The sequence below is a fragment of the Corticium candelabrum genome, chromosome 16 (assembly GCF_963422355.1).
Source record: "Corticium candelabrum chromosome 16, ooCorCand1.1, whole genome shotgun sequence".
NCBI lineage: Eukaryota > Metazoa > Porifera > Homoscleromorpha > Homosclerophorida > Plakinidae > Corticium > Corticium candelabrum.
Window position 1 is genome coordinate 3,927,601 of NC_085100.1, and position 21,467 is coordinate 3,949,067.

Genomic DNA, 21,467 nt, shown 5'->3' on the forward strand with positions numbered 1-21,467 from the left:
GTTGATTTTAACATACGACGTATTTAGCAATTACATCATGCATGCAATGCGATATCGCTTAGCAATATGGTACGGAGAGTTGTGTCCCTTTCGGTTCTTTCTTGTTGGTGGTTATTGTTGCAGCTTTCTCGTGGAAACGAGGCCACGTCTAGCGATCAGTCAGTAGTATCTTGTCTTCTTGCCAACGTTGGCTAATTAAAAATGGCATGTTGTCTAGTTGTACGTGTTCCAATGGATCCGATATAACTGTCGAATGCGGTGCAAAGTTGACCCACCTACCAAACGAGCCTTGCCCTTTCTCGATCAATCCGGCAGCCGTCACTCGTTTGTAAGTCAGTAACTTGATGGCAGGGTTCAGTGTTGTAGATGGGCGTATTGCTGGCCTTGAAGAAACTATGACTACACTGTAAATGAATCTATCTAGCTTCGGTGTTTCACTTTTCATACGGCATTTTCTATACCAAAATCTTTGTGACATAGATTGTTAGCCTTAAGTAGCTACTCGGCTTGTTTCGGGCATATCCGAAACTAGAGGGTGTGACTTAGATGACTCTGACACGAAATGAAAACGCTGTCCGTACGATGGTTTGAAATACGAGACATTATGCTATTGGAGCAACTAGATTCGGTTTGTGTCTGTGCTTTTAGTAGCCCTATACGAATCTGAGAGGCCATCACACATAGCCTCGGCCTCCCAGACCCGTGTAGCGCCAATTAAAATCTGCCAATTTTGTTACACGTTATGTTACACGGGTCTGAGGGTCAAGGCTAATTCGAACCAGTTACCCGCAGCGTCATACTTCCGGGAAGGAACTACTAAAATGGCAATGTAGAGGCGATCATCCGGGTCTGAGACGTAGGGTGTGTGGGAAAGTTAGCGAAACTAGATACGGGACTGTTGAAGATTTACATATATACAGGAAGCATGTCTCAACTCTTGCTATACAGCAGCGTCTACGTACAATTTCTAGTAAAGTAATTGCTCAATTGCCGTTTGTTCCAAATGTAAAAGTGTAAGCATCTAACTAATGCGCTAAATTCCTTTTTGTTTCAGCGTTAGCAAAAACAACCATATCACTAGAATACCTTTCAACTACTTCAAGCCTTACACAAGGCTTACATTTTTGTATGTATCCAAAGTTGTTTGCGTTTCAAAGGTACTTCTAGTTTGATAATTTTATTGCAGAAGTCTAGAACTAAAATCATTTTCGGATGTATTCTTCTTGCCAAGATCACTAATTCGAATGTAAGCTAACATGCTTGTTAATTGTGTTTCTTGCGTTTATGTGTAATAAAAAACTTTTGAACAAGTTTTGTTAGATTTGTATCAAAAGAGTCAGATTCAGAGAAAGAAACAAGTTTAAAAGGACTGTTTAATGGCACATTACCCTTTCTAGACAGGGTGTATAACAACCGCAATGATATTATATATAATTTATATATATATATGAGCTGTCGTGTGTGTTTGTGTGTGTGTGTGCGTGCGTGCGTGCGAGTGTACGCGCGTGTTTGTGTGTGTGTGTGTGTGTGTGTGTGTGTGTGTGTGCGCGCGCGCGCTCGCGCTATAGCTCAGTTGGTTACAAAATCAATCTATGGTGTGTTTACACTCGATACCCATCAAGGCTACAATTTCAAGTCACGGTGATGACTACTAGATGACTAGTAGTTGAGTAAGTGTAGCACAATAACGCACGTTGATGACTGTCAAATGCATCAAAGCTCTGAGCTGCATTTTGTCTTCTCTATTTTGAGCCGTTCTTATATCTATTTTCTAAATTATACGCGAACATAAACCTAACTTAGAAAAATATATATATAAATATATAGATAATATCTAGAGGAGAACTTCACTGGTCTGACTCCGCCCTCGGCCGCTAATCGTTTCTAGTAGTCTTCAAGTGGAGAAGTTTAGCGCTATTTCAGAGCAAGTTTGATAGCTGAGCATTATGATAAGGCTAAAAAACAAAATCGTACGTCGCGGTTTTCCAAATAACGTCCAGTAAGTGTAGGTTTCGTTTTACCGCTTCGTGTAGACTTTGATATTTGCTTAGGTGAAAGCAAAATGTACTTTCACATCACTGACTCACCTTCAATCGACGGTGGAAAGCACACATACGGGGATGGCTCGGTTGTAGAAAGAAGGTATTTGGTGTCACGTGATTATGTCCGGTGACGCACGTTTCCGTGTGTTTTTCGTATCACTCAAGCCCTTTTGAACTGTATTATGGCCTCCATTCGTAGAAAGAAACACGGAGAAAAGTGAGAAAGACTGAGCGATTGCAAGCCGTTCAAGACGATCATGTGGAGTCTAGACAACGTACGAACGACTGAGTCGCTTATTTACGAACTGTAGGTTGTTCTTTCATTGTTAGAGTCGCCTGAAGCGTCTAGACCCGTCTCTTGGGTGCTCTCGTAGTTTGGCCTCGGAAAGCAAGACCTAAACAATGCGCTGCGCAACACAGCAAGCGTTCGGTCTTCAGCCCAAAACTATAACGTACGTTAACATCTACTGCACATGCGTCAATCGGTGAAGTGTTTCTTTAATTAGTAGTCTACCCTAACATACAGTTACAAAGTTTAAAAACGTTGTGTACGTCAACAAAAACAGCAAAATCGCTTTGTACCGTTTGCGAATCACTAATTATAGGACCTGCGTATGTTGTTCTTTCCCAAACATCTACCAGTGACTGACCTTCAAATTTAGAAATAGAAAAGTAGTTTAGAATACAATACACCATTGATTTGTTTGCAACTTTACCTAGAAGGAACGCTTTTATTAACCAAAACGTAATCTAGGCGATTAGTAAAACTATTTTTGTCACTAGTAGGAAGGGTGTTACTGCTCTGAATAGTAAAACTTGAATTTATACAAAATTGTTTTGAATAATTACTACCTTATTTAGATATTGGACAGACAGTTGCTGCCTTGATGTACTGCGTCGTCACGACTTTGTCAATCTACCAAGGCTAGGCAATCTGTACGTATTCGGCTAAAAATATTTTTGTCCTATCTCAATTTAGTCAGTAATTGCTGTGTTGCAGTTACATCATCCACAGCAACGTATCGGTTATACAGGACGGTTCCTTTTCCAATCTACCACATCTGACATTGCTGTAAACTATGGCGTAGAGCCAAATTTCTACATTTGGTAGTAGATATCAACGCTTTAATAACAATAATGCGTTCTTCTATTTATAGATATTTGAGCTGGAATTCCATCAGTACAGTTCCAACAGACATGGTTAAAAACACGCCCAAACTATTTGAACTGTGTGCAAATACATTTATTTAACAAAAAAGATGCAATTTTATGTTTAAAGATTTCTTATAATTGCTAGAGATCTCAGTGGAAATAGAATTGAAAAGCTAAGTGCAGATTTTCTAAACCTGCCAAGTTTGGGAATTTTGTATGTTAAGTACCGTACACGTTTCTATAAAGACTTTGTTGAAAACTTGTTTGTTGTTGAAGGTATCTCAACAATAACCGTATTAGATCTATTGATAAGAATGCGTTTTGATACCTTAGAAACTTGCAATCAATGTAAGTTATGCAAAACAACATAATCGAGTTTAGATAACAGATTTTTCTCTAAACTTTAGAAATCTTGGTAGCAATCCGATGCTTTCACAAATTGGACCTGGAGCTTTCCATTCACTTAACCTCGGCTCTTTGTAAAAACAAATGCAATTCTGAAATTAATCGTAATGCTGTTAGTTTGTTTATGTGACAGTGTGATGTTTAAAGCAAATGTAACGACACTTTCTAAAGAAATTTTACCGAATTCAACAGTTCTCAAATTTGTGTATTTATTGTTGTGTCGCCATTTTACTAAGTTGATGTCTAAACAGTTTATCTGGATGCAGACTCTTATTCGACAGCGGAATACGTTTTATAGAAGAAGGAGCTTTTGATGCATTCGGTAGTGTAGAAACGTTGTAAGCATTTTCTCGTGTGTGAAGTGTCTTGTTTGCTGTTTCTAATGACTTCTGTGAAACTTGTACTTATAGGTACTTACAACAAAATCTATATAAACATCTTCCTAATACAATTTTTGAAGCTTTAAGTCCAAAAAATCTCAAACTGTAAGACATTTAAATACTTTGTTGATTATCTGTAATTTTATTATTTTAAACAAACAATTAGCAATTTAGTAATTAATTCATGTATAATTGATAACGAATAGAAATAGACCACGGTTTTATTAGAATGTTGGTACTGGGCAGTGGCAAACATTCAAAAATGATAAATTAACTGTTATATCTACTAAGTTATCACAATGCAAAGATTTACAAAACATTAATATTTTACAAGACTACTTGTAATTTTACTAATTGGCAATTCAATAATAAATATAATAACAATTATGTGGAATTATTGTACTTGTAGAAACAAATAGAACAAGCTTTGTAAATCATGCAGTTTAAAGTGCAATTTATCCAGCAAATACAAAATTTTCACAAGCCCTAAAATTTATAAAGAGACAGAGTTTCTAGATACACGATCTCTATGCGTTATACAATCTCGCAATTTCTCCGGTATTCTATCACAACGTTACATGTGCACCAAACCGTAACGTCAACATGCGTAAGTACTTGTACCGCGTTTGATCTTGCTCACAAAGCTATCTAGAGCTATTTTCAAAACGATTGTAACAGTTTTTATTTTAAATAAAGTAGTCTGTTATAACAAAGATAAGGTAGCCGCTAGCTAACTTGTGTCAAGTATTGTTATTAATTAAAACTCAGAAGTAGCATTATAAAGAGAAGTCTTATTAATTAAGTACTAAATAGTTTTTCAGATTTTGCATTTGCGGCTGGCGTAGATCAACACGACATGCGCCTGTTATTCGTGCATCACCTAAATGACCACAAGCAGAAATGTATGTCAAACATGATTAGATTTGCATTGGTATCCTGGCTATTTATACAGCATCTCAAACGTGCCGATGTATATTTCTTTTGTTTTATCGAGATGTACGTAAGGTAGAGAAAAATAGAACACAAGTAATTTATGTATACGTATGTCTCTAAACAAAATGTGTTATTCCACCAGTGCTAGAAATTCTTTTTTAAAAATTGTTTGGCAAATACCAGATCTGCTGGACTGTTGGCACATACACACACACACACACACACACACACACACACACACACACACACACACACACACACACACACACACACACACACACACACACACACACACACACACACACACACACACACACACACACACACACACACACACACACACACACACACACACACACACACACACACACACACACACACACACACACACACACACACACACACACACACACACACACACACACACACACACACACACACACACACACGATAAATCTACTATTATTATATTAGAAGATAAACATGCGCTACACACAACTGAGACTACCACACTTTTGGAACCGGTTTAACTGTGCGACATCAAAGCTAGCAAACCTTTTCTTTACACAAAGTTGCTTGTTTACATATTACATCTCTACACTTAGTTTACATAATTTTTAATTAATTTTTTATAATTATTCATCTGCATTAAATCATTATTTCTATACTTTAGATTAAATTTGCTTATGCTAACTTGAGCTATTAAAGATTCTAAAATGCTGTCAAACCGCACATGTGTGCTTAGGTTGACTCTGAAGTGCAATATTGACAGTTTACCTGCCATTGGGTATAGCATCGTCAATAGAACGTAAGTAGGCATGCATGTCGAATATAAATATTTCAAAATTCTAAATATTATATTTCAATACTTAGACGTTGCGTTTCCGATTCTGAGCCCACAAACATCACTATCGAAGAAAACTCATTGTTTAATCAACTGATTTCATTGAAAGAATCTGCGTACGACTGCATTCATCTTAATAGCGACAAATATTCTTGTTCGCCTTGTCCGACGGGCTATTACAGAAGAACTTATTCACCAAGTGATCCACTCGCCACCGGTCCGGTTTGCATCCCTTGCCCTGCAGGTTAGATGTGTGCATTTGTTTATTTCTTAATTAATTTAAAAATTTTAGTGTTTTCTGTAAATTCTTTCCCACCGTTGGAGGTGGAAATAGGGGAGCTGGCTAAGTGAGACTGTGCCTGAAATAGACACAGTATTTAACGATTCATTACATATACGGGACATAAATATCGCTCATGGTTATGTGGTTACATAGGTTCCATGCATACATAATTGTGCGCAAAGAAACGACAAAAGCGATTGGTTTCGCGTTAGCCGTTGCAGACTGATTTCTATTTATGACAATCATACACCAACATGAATTACCCTGTTCAAGTAAAAACTCTTTCATGAACGTTTCGCCTACTTGGATAGTTCGTCCATCGTCTTTCTATAGCGACTAATCGCAAATACTGCTCCGTGATTCGATCGCCTTATTAGAGCCGTGGCACAATTATGAGCGCGACAGACATACCCTATTTGACCGAAATAACGCCCTGGGCGTATAGCAAAGAAAGACTTTTCTGGGCGTATATTCTAGGGCATGGGCGTTATTTTGGTCCTAGGAGTATACATGGTCACAAAATGCTGTCGTTTGGCCAGTCATCATCTAAATACTTGAAGACAGAGATACCACAAATGCTTGCAATTATCCATTTGCAAGATCAAAGGTACTGGTATCCATACAGCTTCAACATACACGCAAAACTAAACACTATGCACACGTGGTCGGCTTGAAGCTGGTCAAGAGCAGCAGGGTCGGTAATTGCAACGAAGACATGAGTCTAGCAGTAAGAAATTTCACTCAACACTGACACCAGCTCATCAAACGCACACAGACGGAGCCGAATGTTCTGCGGACCCCATTTTGTTTTGTCTGCGCATGCGTATCCTGGGCTTATACTTGGGCATGGGCGTATAGTTGGGCATGCAGTCCCGGATCCAGATGGGGTTCAGGAAATTGCAACCCTCTATTTTCCAATAGGCGTGATTCAATAATTTCATATAATTTAATAGAGAATATTAGTAATGCTATTAATAACTGCTCCCAGGTCAACCCCCTCTTTCAAAAATTCCTGGATCCGGGCCTGGCATGGGCGATATTTTGGTATGGGCGTCATTACAGGCGAATACCGTAGTCAGCAAACAGCCAGCCAGGCATGCACAGAGTCACAAATTGGAAATTCTACGTATAAATTCTAAAATTGGCACATGAATCTTGTTTTTCAAGTGATTGGATCTTTTAGGCGGATTTTATCAAGACCAGGTCGCTCTGCACAATTGCACATTGTGTCTGCCCGGAACATACGTCGGTCCGAACGAGTTGGGCACATCTGCCAGTTCTTGCAGAGTGGTTCCAAATGGCACCGATACAGGACAATTTGCTGGTTATCGCGCTGGTAAATGTCTTTATGGATACTACAGACTGGATCGATTTGGACCGTGCTACCGATGTGCGTCACTGGGTGCCAATTGTACGAACGAAATCCAAACAGTAAAGCCAGGATATTGGTGGGATATGGACCAACAGACAGTTCAATCATACACCGTCTTTGCGAAAAACTTGCAAATGGAAAATAACGACTACAAAATGACCATTTATTCACGAAAAACTTTACCCTCAATCTACAAATGTCGAGTAACAGATGCTTGTATTGGTCAGCAAGGCAATCCTGCAAATTCAGTTTGCTCGAAAGGTGCTCACGGACCCCTGTGTGAACAATGCAATGATAGCTACTTTTTTACTAACAACGGGTGTGCATCCTGCCCTTCTAAATGGCGTGTCATTCTACAGTCAGTGGGATTTATGATCGTAATGTTTTTGCTGGTAGGACTCCTAAGCTGGAAACAGACAAAATCAAGTCAAAGAGAAGAGCCACTCGACGAAGACGGACATACTGATGTTGAAGAGCAGACGGGTACTTGGCTTGACTCTTTAATCGCAGCTCTGAGAGTCGGAATAGGATTTGTTCAGGTTATCAACGGTATTACGATGGCTTTGTTGTTTGTTCCATGGCCATCGGGTATAGAAACAATTGGCAGGTATTTGGCAGAGATCGAATTTAATGTACTGGAAGTCATCAATCCGGTCTGTATCAGCAGCAAACTGAGACTCGACCATCTTCAAAAGACCGTCGCATTTGTCGTTATCGTATCGGGTCTGATACTGACGGTGTTCATTGCCTATTGGCTGTGGAAAGCTCACATGGCATGGCGAAAACGCAACGTTACTTATCAGTTACGTCAGACGGCTCTCCAGTTGTGCTTCAACGCTACGCTTTGGATCGTTTTTGCTTGCTATCCGGCGTTGGCACAGTACATCATTGCTACGGTTCCGTATAGACAATATTCGTGCATTCGTCTCAATTGCACGCAAGGGATCGATATTACCTCCAACAGTTCAGAGTGTCAGTGGTATCTAAAGGCTGATGTTTCTGTACTCTGCAACGATTCTAACTTCTCCAGTACACTGTGGAAAGTTTGTACATCATTTCTTGTACTAGTCTTTGGAATTCCTTTGCTGACTCTAGTACTTCTCTACGTGAAACATCGTAAAGCGTCAAGCCAGCAAAGACCCAGCGGTCCCTTCACGACAGCTCTATTCGTTTCACTGTCTTTCTTAGATGGTAGTTACCACCCAAAGTTTTGGTACTGGGAAGTGCTAGAAATGTTTCGCAAATTGGTTCTCACTTCTGGATTGCAGTTTTTTGGAGAAGGCAGCGCAACAGAACTGGCCGTCGCTTCAATCCTAGCCATGGTTTTTGCTGTCTTGCACGCACATTTGAGGCCAATGAAAAAGAGTCTTAAATGGCAGCATTACCTACAGCTCGTTTCGTTGTTAGTTATTGCTCTCAATGTAATGTTGGGCGTGCTGAAAATGACTGATTCAGAAAGCAATGATGCACATTCCACTGAAGATGGTAGCAAAGTTCTCTTTGCAGTTTTGTTCTACTCCGTTAACGGCTTGTTTACACTATTCTTCATCGGTAACGTATACAATATAGTTATTAATCACTCTATGATTAAAACAAATCGTTAATCTATTATGTTGTTTTAGTGAACGTATTATTTAGCATTCGATCAGCTGTTAAGACATGCTGTCACAGTAGCTGCAAATGCGTGCATCAACAAGGAAAACGTGTGAAAGGCAATACAGAAATGGAGACGACACCTCTAGTTAGTGATAGTGACTGACGAGAATCGGAATACCCAACTTGATAATGTAACGTTATTCTAGCGATCAAGAATACTGCATAAGCAAATGCATGCAATTGCTTTCGTGGCGCTAACTCTAGGTAGCGTACGTGTAGAGACTTCATCGTTTGTTAGCTTCTCTATAGGCTAACTGCTGTAGAGATATGATAACCGCAGAGACTTAAATGTTGCTGTTATGCATTGTATGTGCTGTGCTTCAATTACTTAATTAGAGCGTTTTTCTTAAGTCATTTTGTAGTTACTAATCTGGCTTTTCACTTTTTAAATGCCGCTACTGCTTGCTATTTTGGCACATAAATCGTATACTAAGTTTCGTATTGACGTTGTCATTGAATAGTTGTTACCTTGCTGGATATAATAAAATATAAAAATTACTACAACACCTGTAATAATAGAAACTAGTATAAATGAAGCAAATAAGCAACTACATTTCTATGTACAATAACTAGAAACGGGACTCCGTATACATAAACATCAGATACACTTGTTACATTTCTGTGATAGTTAGTACATGTCAGCATAGACGCTACAGAGACAGCAACCAGTAGAACGCGGAGTCACGTAGCAGAGATAGATACCAAGACGTAGAAAGCAATATACAGAATTTTCCATTACTAATGTATGCTCTATCTAATAGGCGCCGCGTGTTGACAAGACAAAGTCTGCATTTTCGTTTCGTATAACCTTACTAGCTGGGGTTAGTTACATCCTGTTACAGACGCAGCCAATGCAATTCTGCGTGTGCTTATGTCGAGAGCTTTAAATTAGACTACCTAGTAACAATGACCACGCCTTAAAGAAGAACTCTCACTAAAATGCAAATACTAAGACTTGCTGAAAGAAAGTTACAAGGTCTAGTGGCCCTAGGGCACGTGTCAACTATAGGACTTAAGAGCCTCGGGACGTCTTAATGATGACGTTTGCGCTTCTCTTTTGCGTTTCTCAACTTCTGTTGCAATAGATTTCGCCTAAGTCTCTTTTTTTAAGACGTATAAGCGACAATGCTCGAGCAGATCTGGCACCAGCATTTTAGCTAAGTAAGGTCGGGACATATCTCCTCGGTCCAGAGTTTGACGACCTCCGGGTCATCTTTCCGACTTCAGAGTTGCACATGCCATAATTCGTTGAAATACTCGATCAATATTTTTCTGGATGTATGAGATTGAAGCGGTCTATAGGAGCTATACGGGCTATGACATCTTTAATTTGTAGATCTTAACAGGTTTCTTCACCATCGCTGTCGGTGATATTGATGTTCTCAGCCTCTATAATTATAATTGTATATTCTCGTCGGTGGTGAGGTCTGCTCGTTTGAACATAATGTACCGACAAAGGGGCATCTAACTTCACGAGATGACCCATAAGCAACAACCTGCCTTTGACCTTTCTGGCCACTTGATGGATGATCGTTTTACCGAGATCGATGTTTTTCTCGTAGATCGACAACCAGTACTGCCATATAGCAACATCACCTGGACTCTGAGGTCTGGGTGGACCGACAATGTTCTTCTGACTCAACTCCATATCCTGAAAACTTGAAACCCGGTTTCCAATTATATATATATATAAATATATATATGTATATAATACAGATAACACAGATAACACATATCCGCCCTAAGGACGGAAGCACAAAAAGTCATAATAATTAGGCAGATAGTCACTAATCAGTCTTGAATTGTATTGCCATAAACGAACAGATAACTGTTCGTGAAATTGCCTGGAAGCTTGGCCCAGAGACAAGCCAGATGATAGAAGAGACTTCTTGACAATTGATCTCAACACCTTCAGACTATGTGCAGCCCACACTCCGTAAGATTCCACCACAAGAGGGTAAAACAAACAGCCATAACTGGAAACGTTAGCAAGATGGCGTTCATCTTTGTCCACTTCCCCAGCCTCAGCAGCAGCACCAGCTTTTATGGCAGCATTAATAAGGTGAGAGGGAGTGAACGAATTCCTCACGGAAATGTCGAAATAAGCAGCCTTGCCTAGGGAAAAGTCGGGATGCAAAACGTCACCTGGTCTTGTCATAGAATGAGAGGAACAGCGTTGTTCTCGACGTACATTGGAGTTGTCTAAGAGTAACCAGTGGAATATATATATACATATATATATATATATATATATATATATATATATATATATATATATATATATATATATATATATATGCCCCCTCGACGTGAAGACCCACGTTTACGTGGCAGGGTACAAAGAGAAGTGACATCATTTTTAAGGATCTCTGCAATACCAAAAGGCTATTTTGGCAAGTGGTATATATCATTTCGTCTCCAGACCTAAACTACTCTTTCTCAGGAATGGCCTCAAAGCGACGGCAATGCCAACACAATATCAACGTTTCTTTTCAGTTCTATTTACATGCAGCGTCAATGTAGAGTGTCCTTGTTATAATTTTATTGGTAAGATTCTTAAAGTATTTTGCTGTTAAACTCGATTCAATTAAAACGTAATGTTTGTGGACGTAGTCATGCAGGGTCTCTAACATCGGTTGACATTTTGCTCACACGTATTTTAATTATTGCATAAAATGTGTTTTACCTCTACGTAGTTCGAATTAGTATATCTCATGCATCTCTATGCGTTTTTCAAATCAGCTAGATATTATAGTTACATTGTAATAACAACAAAATCGGAGTCACGTGATTAATTAAACTAACATATACCGTGGAGTACAGATCGGCACATCGTGGCCAGCTAAATTATCTATAAAAAGTGTATTGAAAATACGAAAATGTTTTAGTACAATGGTTTTGGAGCCAGTGAAAGTTATGTGTTGAAAAAAAAGTGCTAATTAACAAAAAATTAACCAAAAAATTAATAAACGTTATAACAATTAGCAAAAAAATTAACAAAAAATAACAAAAATTAACAAAAAATTAACAAAAATAAACAAAAATTAACAAAACAATTAACCAAAAATTAACAAAAATTAACAAAAATCTAACAAAAAATTAACAAAAAAATTCTAAAAAGTGAAAATATATGTTGCAAACTGCAAATTAGCAAGTGTTTCTTAATTGATATAACGCTTGGTTATTTTTTTTGCTAGTCAACGAGAGCATCTTGCTTCTAGTGCAACAGATTAAGTATGCGATCAGCTGCACCTAGTCTGCTCAATGCCAATGCCTCGTAGATGTTGAACGCTGCAACCCCATCCATCTAAAATATTAAAATATTACGTCAATACATCACAATCATATATGTATATATATATATATATATATATATATATATATATATATAGAGAGAGAGAGAGAGAGAGAGAGATAGATAGATAGATAGATAGATTTTATTGAATAATTTCTTTCTCTAGCACAAAAGACTAATGAAAACTGCTGTCTATTCTAATGAACGTAAGACTGAACGTCTGTGAAAGCAAGGTCAAGCGAAGAAAAAGCATAAATTAGTCTTTCCAGCTTCCTTAGAATAACTTTAGCATTGCCTTTCTGAAGTGCAACGCTAATCCGGCGTCTAGACACTGACATAAAATCCTTTTTGTTGTATTGACCATATTCATCCTTGGAGCGATCCCCTAGGGACTTGAGGAAGTTAATGGCTTCCTTGCCCCATTAGATAGATAGATAGATAGATAGATAGATAGATAGATAGATTTTATTAAATAGTTTCTTTCTCTAGCACAAAAGACTAATGAAAACTGCTGTCTATTCTAATGAACGTAAGACTGAACGTCTGTGAAAGCAAGGTCAAGCGAAGAAAAAGCATAAATTAGTCTTTCCAGCTTCCTTAGAATAACTTTAGCATTGCCTTTCTGAAGTGCAACGCTAATCCGGCGTCTAGACACTGACATAAAATCCTTTTTGTTGTATTGACCATATTCATCCTTGGAGCGATCCCCTAGGGACTTAAGGAAGTTAATGGCTTCCTTGCCCCATCTCCCAAAATGTTCATGTACCAAGGGGATGACATCTGGACGTTGTCCTCCTGGATGGTGAAATTGCTTGTACTTCTCTTTCTTGTGTTGTTCTCGAACAAGGGAGGCATGGCCAGTCACTTTAGCACTAGAGCTAACCACCTCCTTGTTGTAGGGATGAGCTAGCGAGACATCTATCTCAGCATTGGTCAAGCTACCTGAGTCAAAGGTCACAATATCCGGGCGACCAAGGCTGTCGACATAGAGGTTGCGCACTTCCTTCTTGTGGAGAACATCAGCTGAATTTAGACACCTGCACCAGGCCGAGACAATGAAGTCGTGCTGCCAAATTGGGCCACCGTGACGCTTGCATGTCATAGATAGATAGATAGATAGATAGATAGATAGATAGATAGATTTTATTGAATAATTTCTTTCTCTAGCACAAAAGACTAATGAAAACTGCTGTCTATTCTAATGAACGTAAGACTGAACTAGATATAGATAGATAGATAGATAGATAGATATAGCGTCAATCTGACTAGATGATGAAAACGCCGTTTGTTCCTTTCCGATTTCGACATTTCAACAGGTTTGCATCCTTTCGGTGGCGTAAATATCTCTCTAGACTGCAGAGCTACTGCTCCGTATTCAAACGAGTAGGAGGCATGAAGTACTTCAGAGTCCTCACCAACTGTCGTGTTGTGCCCTTGAAAAACACGCCGAGACAAAGTGGGTATGCAGCTAGCAGTATCTACCAACGCTTCGGTTCCTACTTCCCAGGTGAACTCCTCACTGGTTCCCTGCAGTTTGAACTCGAAAAGAGTAAACTTTTGATTTCCCAAAGAAACTACTTTAAGTAACCTAGTATCCTCTATAGAAAACAATAAGTACACAAAATTTCGATACTCATTTCCAATGTTTTATGATGTAGGGCCCGTATGTTACCTGGTATGCACGGGTCGAGCTCCGGTCCTACATAATCTTGCTCCACGCAGTCGCTTGCACTCGTACTCGAATACACTTTGCTCTACGGATACAACACGTAAGCGACAAGTTTAAATTAATTTATTCTATCACAATCCTCACGGATTTGAAATCGTAGATGTCTGTGCCCCTCAGACCTCTGGGACTCTTCGAAGAGGCTAGACTAGTGTAGTTGAGGTACACCTTTTTGTCTTCAAGATCGTAAGCCAGAAACATTAAACTGATAGATGCCGTCGTCACTTCTTGCTCGACAACGGCTTGCACAGACACTCCTTTAATTTGATAGCTGCTGAGAGTGCAGCATCCCGCTCCTGTCACCCGATGTGTTGTCAACAACAGAGCGGTTGTTGCTACGGCCACGACGACTACAGAAAAGGGAAAGACGTCGACAGTCATCGTCGCGTCTCTTCTGGAAATGAACATGTGACGAGCACTGCTTACTTTCAATGTTATGTGAGTTCGTCTCGTGTGTGATTTACACGCATTAATTAATGAGGTATGCATGTTTAGGACTGTCAGTCTAATTTAGTAAGTTTCTATTAAGTAACTTAAATAATATTGAGCGTTTCAAATTTAGTAGAAGATGAGGAATGTTATTATTATATGTAATAATAAATTATTAGATTATCGAAACAGTATTTGGACGACTTATTACATACGGATGCGCAAAATGCTCGACTCATTAACCTTTACTAACGTTAGTTGGTTAATTGGATTACTAAAACAACAACAAAACCAACCACTAGTTGTAGTATTGGTCGAGTTTCTGCATGTAGAGCTGCAATCCGGTTTCGCAACACGCGCACCGTGGGCGTAAGTGCGAGGCAATGTGATGCCGTCGTTGACATGTTGAAATTATGTCACTCGTATCGAATCCAATCGTCAGGATATCCTGGCTATTGCATACGCATACGGGTCGACGCGAGCCCTCTGCCAAGTAAATGTAAGTGGCATGTTGTTCGTACGAGGGCTCTGCATTGCCTAACTCTATCGAACTCTGCTTTCAGCTGGTGCTGAGGATAGGCTGCCGTTACTGTAGTCGTAGAGTCTTGTTTGGGTCGTTGCATTTGACAACTATTTTTGACTGGAATCGTGGCGTGTGAGAATGTATTATCGCAATTCACTATTGGCATCTGGCATTGATGTTTGAGGAGATCTGATGTTTACCGTTTCCTATCTCTTTCCTTGTTGTATTGTACCGGAAACGTATGTATGGGTGAGGTCAACCACTATCTTTCAATGCTGTTGTTCTCATTCAGTTCCTTTTAGAGTTCTCGGCTTCCGTGTACGTCATAGAAGCAGACACTATTGAGCATGCAATACTGTAAAACTATTGGCATTGAGTTAGTGACTATTAATTTACATCCTGTGCACTGACATTGAGCAATGTGTGTGTGTGTGTGTGTGTGTGTGTGTGTGTGTGTGTGTGTGTGTGTGTGTGTGTGTGTGTGTGTGTACGTGTAATATATAATTTACTCACATACATTATTTTCTTGCTTGAGATTTGCAAAAAAACAAGTGCAGCCGAGCTACGCCACTGTGACACATGTTAACATTAGCAGCTGTTACATGGTCACCAGCCGCACTAATCCGCTGTAGTTTAGGCTAAGTATCGCGTATGCCGAGTCAGTGGACCGGTTATACCAGAATCAATTCTGCTACGGCAAACGACACGTACTCTACTGCACAAGTGCACTCAACGCTAGTTTACGCTAGACTAACATAACACGCAATCCACAGCGCATGCTCGCTATACCACAATCTCCCTTCCTTTGTCTGGTGCTGTCCTTATCTATTGTTCACAATATCTTGCTGGTGGTTGTCTGTTTTGTCTCTTTGGATATCGTCTGGGAGTCTCAATCTCGTGGTCTTCTGGAGGTGAAAACGTTTCCTTGGAGATCAAGGTAGACTCCTCATCTTGGTCCTTGCGTTGTGTAGATTGAATTTCAACTACTTGTTTCTGTCTCTTTCACAGGAATGACTGGTACTGATATCTCTTCCACCTCTATTTCTGGTACGCTTACATCAGCTGTTTCTGGTACACTCCGTTGATCTCTCCACCGCATTTGGTCTATATGCACGTACCTGGAATGTTCTTCCACATTCACTAAATAGTTGGTTGGTCCTACCTGTTGTTCAACGGTTCCCACCAACCACCTGTAGACCACGACTATCTTGACGTGGATTCCACACACTGACTTTACAACCAGGATCCAGTTGTCTTGATCGTTTGGTAGCTTCCTCGAACTTGATTCTCTGCTCATCTCTGTCAATTTCACTTACCTCTGGGCGCAACAAAGATAACTGTGTTCTTTGTATTCGTTTGATCAACAGTTCGGCAGGAGTTTTGCCTGTTGCAGTATGTGGAGTCGTACGATAGTGTAGCAGGAACGAAGACACTTGATGACTTATCAATCTTCCCGCAGGTCGACCCTACAAGCTCTTTTTCAACTTCTGTACCATTCGATCTACCTGTCCATTAGATGCAGAATGATAGGGTGGAGTCAGTTGATGCTTGATTTCATTAGCCTCAATAAACTCCTTGAAGTCTTGTGCCCCAATCTGAGGCCCGTTGTCGGTTACAAGTCGCTGTGGCAATCCATGACAAGAAGAGCTTCTTCGCATAGCTTCAATTGTTTGCCCTGTACATGTAGTAGCATGTATACCTAATTCGTGGACGTCCGGCCATTTATATAACGCATCTACAATAAGTAAATACTGCTTCCCCGCAAATTCTGCAAACTCCGCATGAACACGTTCCCATGGTAATGTCGGGCAGATCCATGGATGTGAGGGTTTAGCAGCACTTGGTCTACTCTTCTGGTTTTGGCACTGTTCACATGATCTTGCCAAATATTCCACATCCCTGTCCAGGTTTGGCCACCACACATAACTTCTGGCTAAGGCCTTCATTTTGCTGGTCCCCAGATGGACCTCATCTATCTGCGATAATACGGTCTTTCTCAAGTCCTCTGGGATGATAACTCTGCTGCCCCACAATAAGCATTCACCTTCAATCGATAACTCATTAGCACGTTTAGCAAATGGTTGTCAGGATTGGTCCACATCTTTGGTCGTCCATCCGTATCGAGTTTATTGATATCCTCTCCTTGTCACCACATTCAATTGAGTTGCCCTTGCAATCTCTTTTTGGCGGTGATGGGCAATGATTCACAATAATCCACTCCAAAGATTTGTTTATTTGGATCAATCAATTCTACTGGTAGAGGAAGTCGAGACAATACATCAGCTTTCTTGTTATCCTGTTCTGCCTTGTATTCTAACTCACAGCTGTACGCACTTAATATGAGTGCACAGCGCTGCAGACGTGCAGCTGCTAGCGTAGGAACTCCTTCCTTAGCTCCTAGAATCCTCAGCGGCTGTCGATGATCGGTTACTGGCGTAAATTTTTTCCATCAGGTATTTATAGAAGTGTCTTACTCCATAAATCAATGCTAGGGCCTCTTTTTCTAGATGAACATAATTTTTCTCAGCTGGAGCTAGTGTTCGTGATGCAAATGTGACTGGGCGTTCAGTGCCATTTACATGACATGACTTAGACACGCTCCTACTTTATATGGCGAAGCATCACAACTTAACTTGATGGGCTTACCCAAATCATAATGTACTAGTAAGTCCGATTTCACTAGTGTTTGCTTTGCCTGCCGGAATGCCTTTCTCTTTGATCCAACCACTTCCAACGTTGCTGTTTCTTTCATAAGATATACAGTGGTTGTAATGTCGATAACAAATTTGGTAATAACTTCCCATAATAATTTAGAAGTCCCAAGAAAGCCTTCAATTCAGTCACGTTACTAGGGTCAGATGCATTTTGAATCGCTTCAATCTTACACCGAAATGGGGATATGCTTACTGCACTCACTACATGTCCCAAATATTCTATCTTAGACTAGCTTAATTCCGGTTTGCTTCAGTCTTTCCAAGACCTTGAATAACCTTGTGGTTATGCTGTACATCACTGTTGCCCACGATTAGAATATCATCTAGTAGCAGATGACTCCGTCCAGTTCTGATAGAACGTCATCTATAGCTCGTTGCCATATACTGGGTGCTGAGCCAATGCCAAATGACATTCTTGTGTACGTAAACATGCCCCTGTGTGTATTAATGGTTATGTATTGCTGACTTCTGGGGTCTACTAACATCTGTTGATAGGCCTGTTTGAAATCTAAACGAGAAAATTTCTTCCCTCTTGCTAAGATCGAAAACAAGTCATCTGAATTCGGCATCGGATATTGATCCAAATCAATATAGGGGTTGATGGTAACCTTGTAGTCGCCACATATTCTAACATTTCCATCCCCCTTTCGAACTACCACCATCGGTGGTGCCCATTCACTCTTCTCTACTGGTTTCAGGATACCTTTCTTCCACATCCGTTCGAGTTCAGGATCGACCTTAGTATGCAAAGCATATGGAATCGGTCTGGCTCAATAAAACTTTGGTTTGGCATCCGTATTCAACAGGATGTTAGCCTGATATCCAACCCAGTGCCAAACAACTGTGGAAAGGATTCCACTGGGTCTATTGCCTAAAATTTCTGTACAGTAAAGATTGAATCCCAATCTAGTTTAAAACGTTTTAACCAGTCTCTACCTAGCATGGCGGGCTTGTTCTTCACTTTCACCACATGAAGCTTTACATTTCATTGCTGTCCCTTTTATCTTACAGGAACTTCCGCTTCTCCTTGCACATTCAAGGGGACTTAGGGCTGACCTTCGTACGCGTGCAATCTGGTGGTACTTGGGCGCAACTGTATGATTCAAGTACTTCTGATGTACTGGTGGGGATAACCGTAACTGTTGCTCCGGTATCGATTTCTAACTCTATCTGTCTTCCAGCAACGTCCATTTTTACTGCGACACACCTCTCTTGTCCGAGATACTATAAACAGCACTAAGTGATTCCTCGTCTACGTGATGGGTAGTTCGGGGCTTCCCCTTTGCACGTGTTGCGTCTTTGAAATCTCTACTCTGCATTCTCTTCCGGCCTACTCAACCAATATGCCCCTGTCCCTTGCAAAAATGACACGTTTGGGTCTTAAATCTACAATTCCGTTCGTTCCGCATCGGTGATATGCATGTTCGTCACCACTTCCGTGTTTGTGGTTTTTGTGGTGAACCTGTTTAGTCTTTCCGAACAGCGTACGCGGTCTTAGACTTCAGAGTGAGCGGGCCTTGTGGCGCACACACACGAAGAACCCCCTTCGTTTCAGGATGTCGACTGTCCTCAGCAAACGAATAGTTATGATTGTGGAATGTATACTATTTGTTTGGTATATTATGTTCTATATCATGTACTAGAGGGTAACGAAAAGAGCCTAGCTGTAAGAGGTTTGAGACCTGAGACAGTCGCACTGAAAAGAAAGGAGTTAAGGAACTAATTTTGGAAATATCTTTACAATATTGTAAACAGTAGTACTAACAAAAATGAAAACCCTGAAATTTAGTGTGGATCAAAACTTTAATTTCTATTTGTTTAGAATTTTGTGCTAAAATTTGACATTGTGAGTTGTGACATTAATGCCATTGAATCAAATGGCAGTCCTGATGTTCTTCTTTGTAGTTGTTTCTGTTTGTCTTTGCTTCTTTGGAAGTATCTTGGAAACTCTATTGGTTTAGTTGCCGTTTGAAACATGGAGACTAGTGTTGCTTCGGCAGCCTTCTGTGTTCTCCAAACTCCCCTTTCTATTTGAGATGAAATATTGTCACTAAGTGTTCTTTGCCGAAATGTTCGCCATTTGTTGTATTTGCTACATTCATCATACAATTCTCCATCTGTACAGAATCTACACAACACAAGACTTCATATTGGAGAAACAGTACTGTTTACTGTTTGGTTGTGTTTGCTCACTTTACAATGCAGTTGCGTGCAGTTTCGCGTGCTTCATCAGTTGCTCGATTCATGAATTCTGATTTTGGCACACGGAGAGCTTGCACACCTTCACTGACAAGGCAAAGGGTGGGTGGAGGACCGTTACTGTCCAGCCATGATAAGTCCTGTAATCAAATCACTAGATATGCAACTGGTTTACTGTAGACAGATAAGTGCAGCACTAACAAAGACAGTTTTAGCTGTGATGTTTCCAACATGAATATATACTTCCTTCTCATCTTCTTCCTCGGTTAGATTTAATGGTAGAGACTTTCTTTTTAGTTGACCATCAGAGGGGCTCTGTTGTTTTCTATGTTGTGCAGCTTGGTGCTTTGCAGACACTGGTTTAGGGCACATTGGAGGCAAAAGATGAGTTTTTATCCACGTGTTGACAGCAGCCTCTTCCCTTTCTTTCTCTACTTTAGCTCTGAGCTTTTGTATGTTGACTTTCCTCAACACTTTGCATCTGCCCTGTAATAAACATTTAAAATGACATTCATTATATAACATTCTGCAAGGCAGACTCGTACCCAGTCCTCTCCTCGCGAGAGTGTAATGCCACCACGTGGTCAAGCACGTGAATATTCAAGTGCGAGGAGAAGACTGGGTAGGAGTCTACCTGCAAGATATTGCATTGCTGTGCAACGTGGCTGCTACTGTGTGTAAATTTGAGTGTGCTTGAGTGTGTTCATGTGTGTGTGTGTGTGTGTGTGTGTGTGTGTGTGTGTGTGTGTGTGTGTGTGTGTGTGTGGTGTTTAATGGTAGATAACCTCACATGCTTCAACTAAAACTTACCTCCATCAGTATATACAAGTAGCGACTGTTTGAACCATTTTGGTCTATCACTTTCCCAATCTGATACTATAGCAAATATGCATGCAGCTGTGTTAGTAAGTCCTTTAATTTAAGTTTGAGCTCTTAGTTTACATCAATCACTTGTGACTTAAACAGCAATTCTTGTAACTCATTTTTCTTCCAGCCGCTAAACAACTGCACTTCTCTGTTAACACAAACGAATTATTTACTAAGAGACATTTGGCTGCATGTATTATGAATTTGTTAATTAACTGCATGCCTTGCAAACTTTTCTTTAAGCATCATTTCTGATTGAAATCCTGACGGGCGTTTTAAAAAGTTCCTTTTGTCAATAGAGAGGAGTTCCACTGGCTCTCTGGTCACCACAGTGGCAGTTCGGCGACAGTCATTAATTAGAGCAATTTCCTAATTTAAGGTTATGTACAAAAGATTGTTCAACCATCCCGTATACTAGCACGTTAGGACGACAGAAATGTCTTACTCCAAAGCAGTTTCCTTTTTGGAGAAGAGTAGCAGTGACAAGGTGACGTTGCCCAGTAATTCGGTCGTATTCATAACGATTGACAAACAGTGATCCAGAATAGACAATATAGAAAGTATTGCCAATGTGCCCTTCTTTCAGAACAATTCTGTTTGGTCCGTACCTATAACCACCATGATAGCTCACTTTCAGTAGCTAAGAA

General features: G+C 40.1%; 3 protein-coding genes across 4 annotated transcripts in view; 1 reads left to right on the plus strand and 2 right to left on the minus strand.

The window, feature by feature from the left end:
* The first annotated feature begins 8,755 nt into the window (after positions 1–8,755).
* On the plus strand, positions 8,756–9,474 carry LOC134192661 (uncharacterized). Its single transcript, XM_062661410.1, has 2 exons — positions 8,756–8,962; positions 9,034–9,474. Exons 1-2 carry the CDS (start codon positions 8,767–8,769, stop codon positions 9,168–9,170), a joined length of 333 nt encoding a protein of 110 aa, XP_062517394.1. The 5' UTR covers positions 8,756–8,766; the 3' UTR covers positions 9,171–9,474.
* A 3,373-nt stretch (positions 9,475–12,847) lies between these two features.
* Positions 12,848–13,464, minus strand: LOC134192540 (uncharacterized). Its single transcript, XM_062661278.1, has one exon. The coding sequence runs from the start codon at positions 13,462–13,464 to the stop codon at positions 12,883–12,885; it is 582 nt and encodes a 193-aa protein (XP_062517262.1). The 3' UTR covers positions 12,848–12,882.
* Positions 13,465–19,538: 6,074 nt separating this feature from the next.
* Positions 19,539–21,467, minus strand: part of LOC134192107 (uncharacterized) — a 2,850-nt gene continuing 921 nt past the window's right edge. The window contains exons 4-10 of one of the 2 annotated variants that reach the window (XM_062660798.1): positions 21,266–21,428; positions 21,044–21,189; positions 20,896–20,968; positions 20,764–20,829; positions 20,155–20,439; positions 19,948–20,093; positions 19,539–19,882 (exon numbers count right to left, since the gene is read on the minus strand). In XM_062660798.1, coding sequence (XP_062516782.1) covers positions 19,573–19,882; positions 19,948–20,093; positions 20,155–20,439; positions 20,764–20,829; positions 20,896–20,968; positions 21,044–21,189; positions 21,266–21,428 — 1,189 coding nt within the window. In that variant the 3' untranslated portion in view covers positions 19,539–19,572. The remainder of the gene's footprint in view (positions 19,883–19,947; positions 20,094–20,154; positions 20,440–20,763; positions 20,830–20,895; positions 20,969–21,043; positions 21,190–21,265; positions 21,429–21,467) is intronic. The other variant, XM_062660799.1, reaches the window with a different exon arrangement.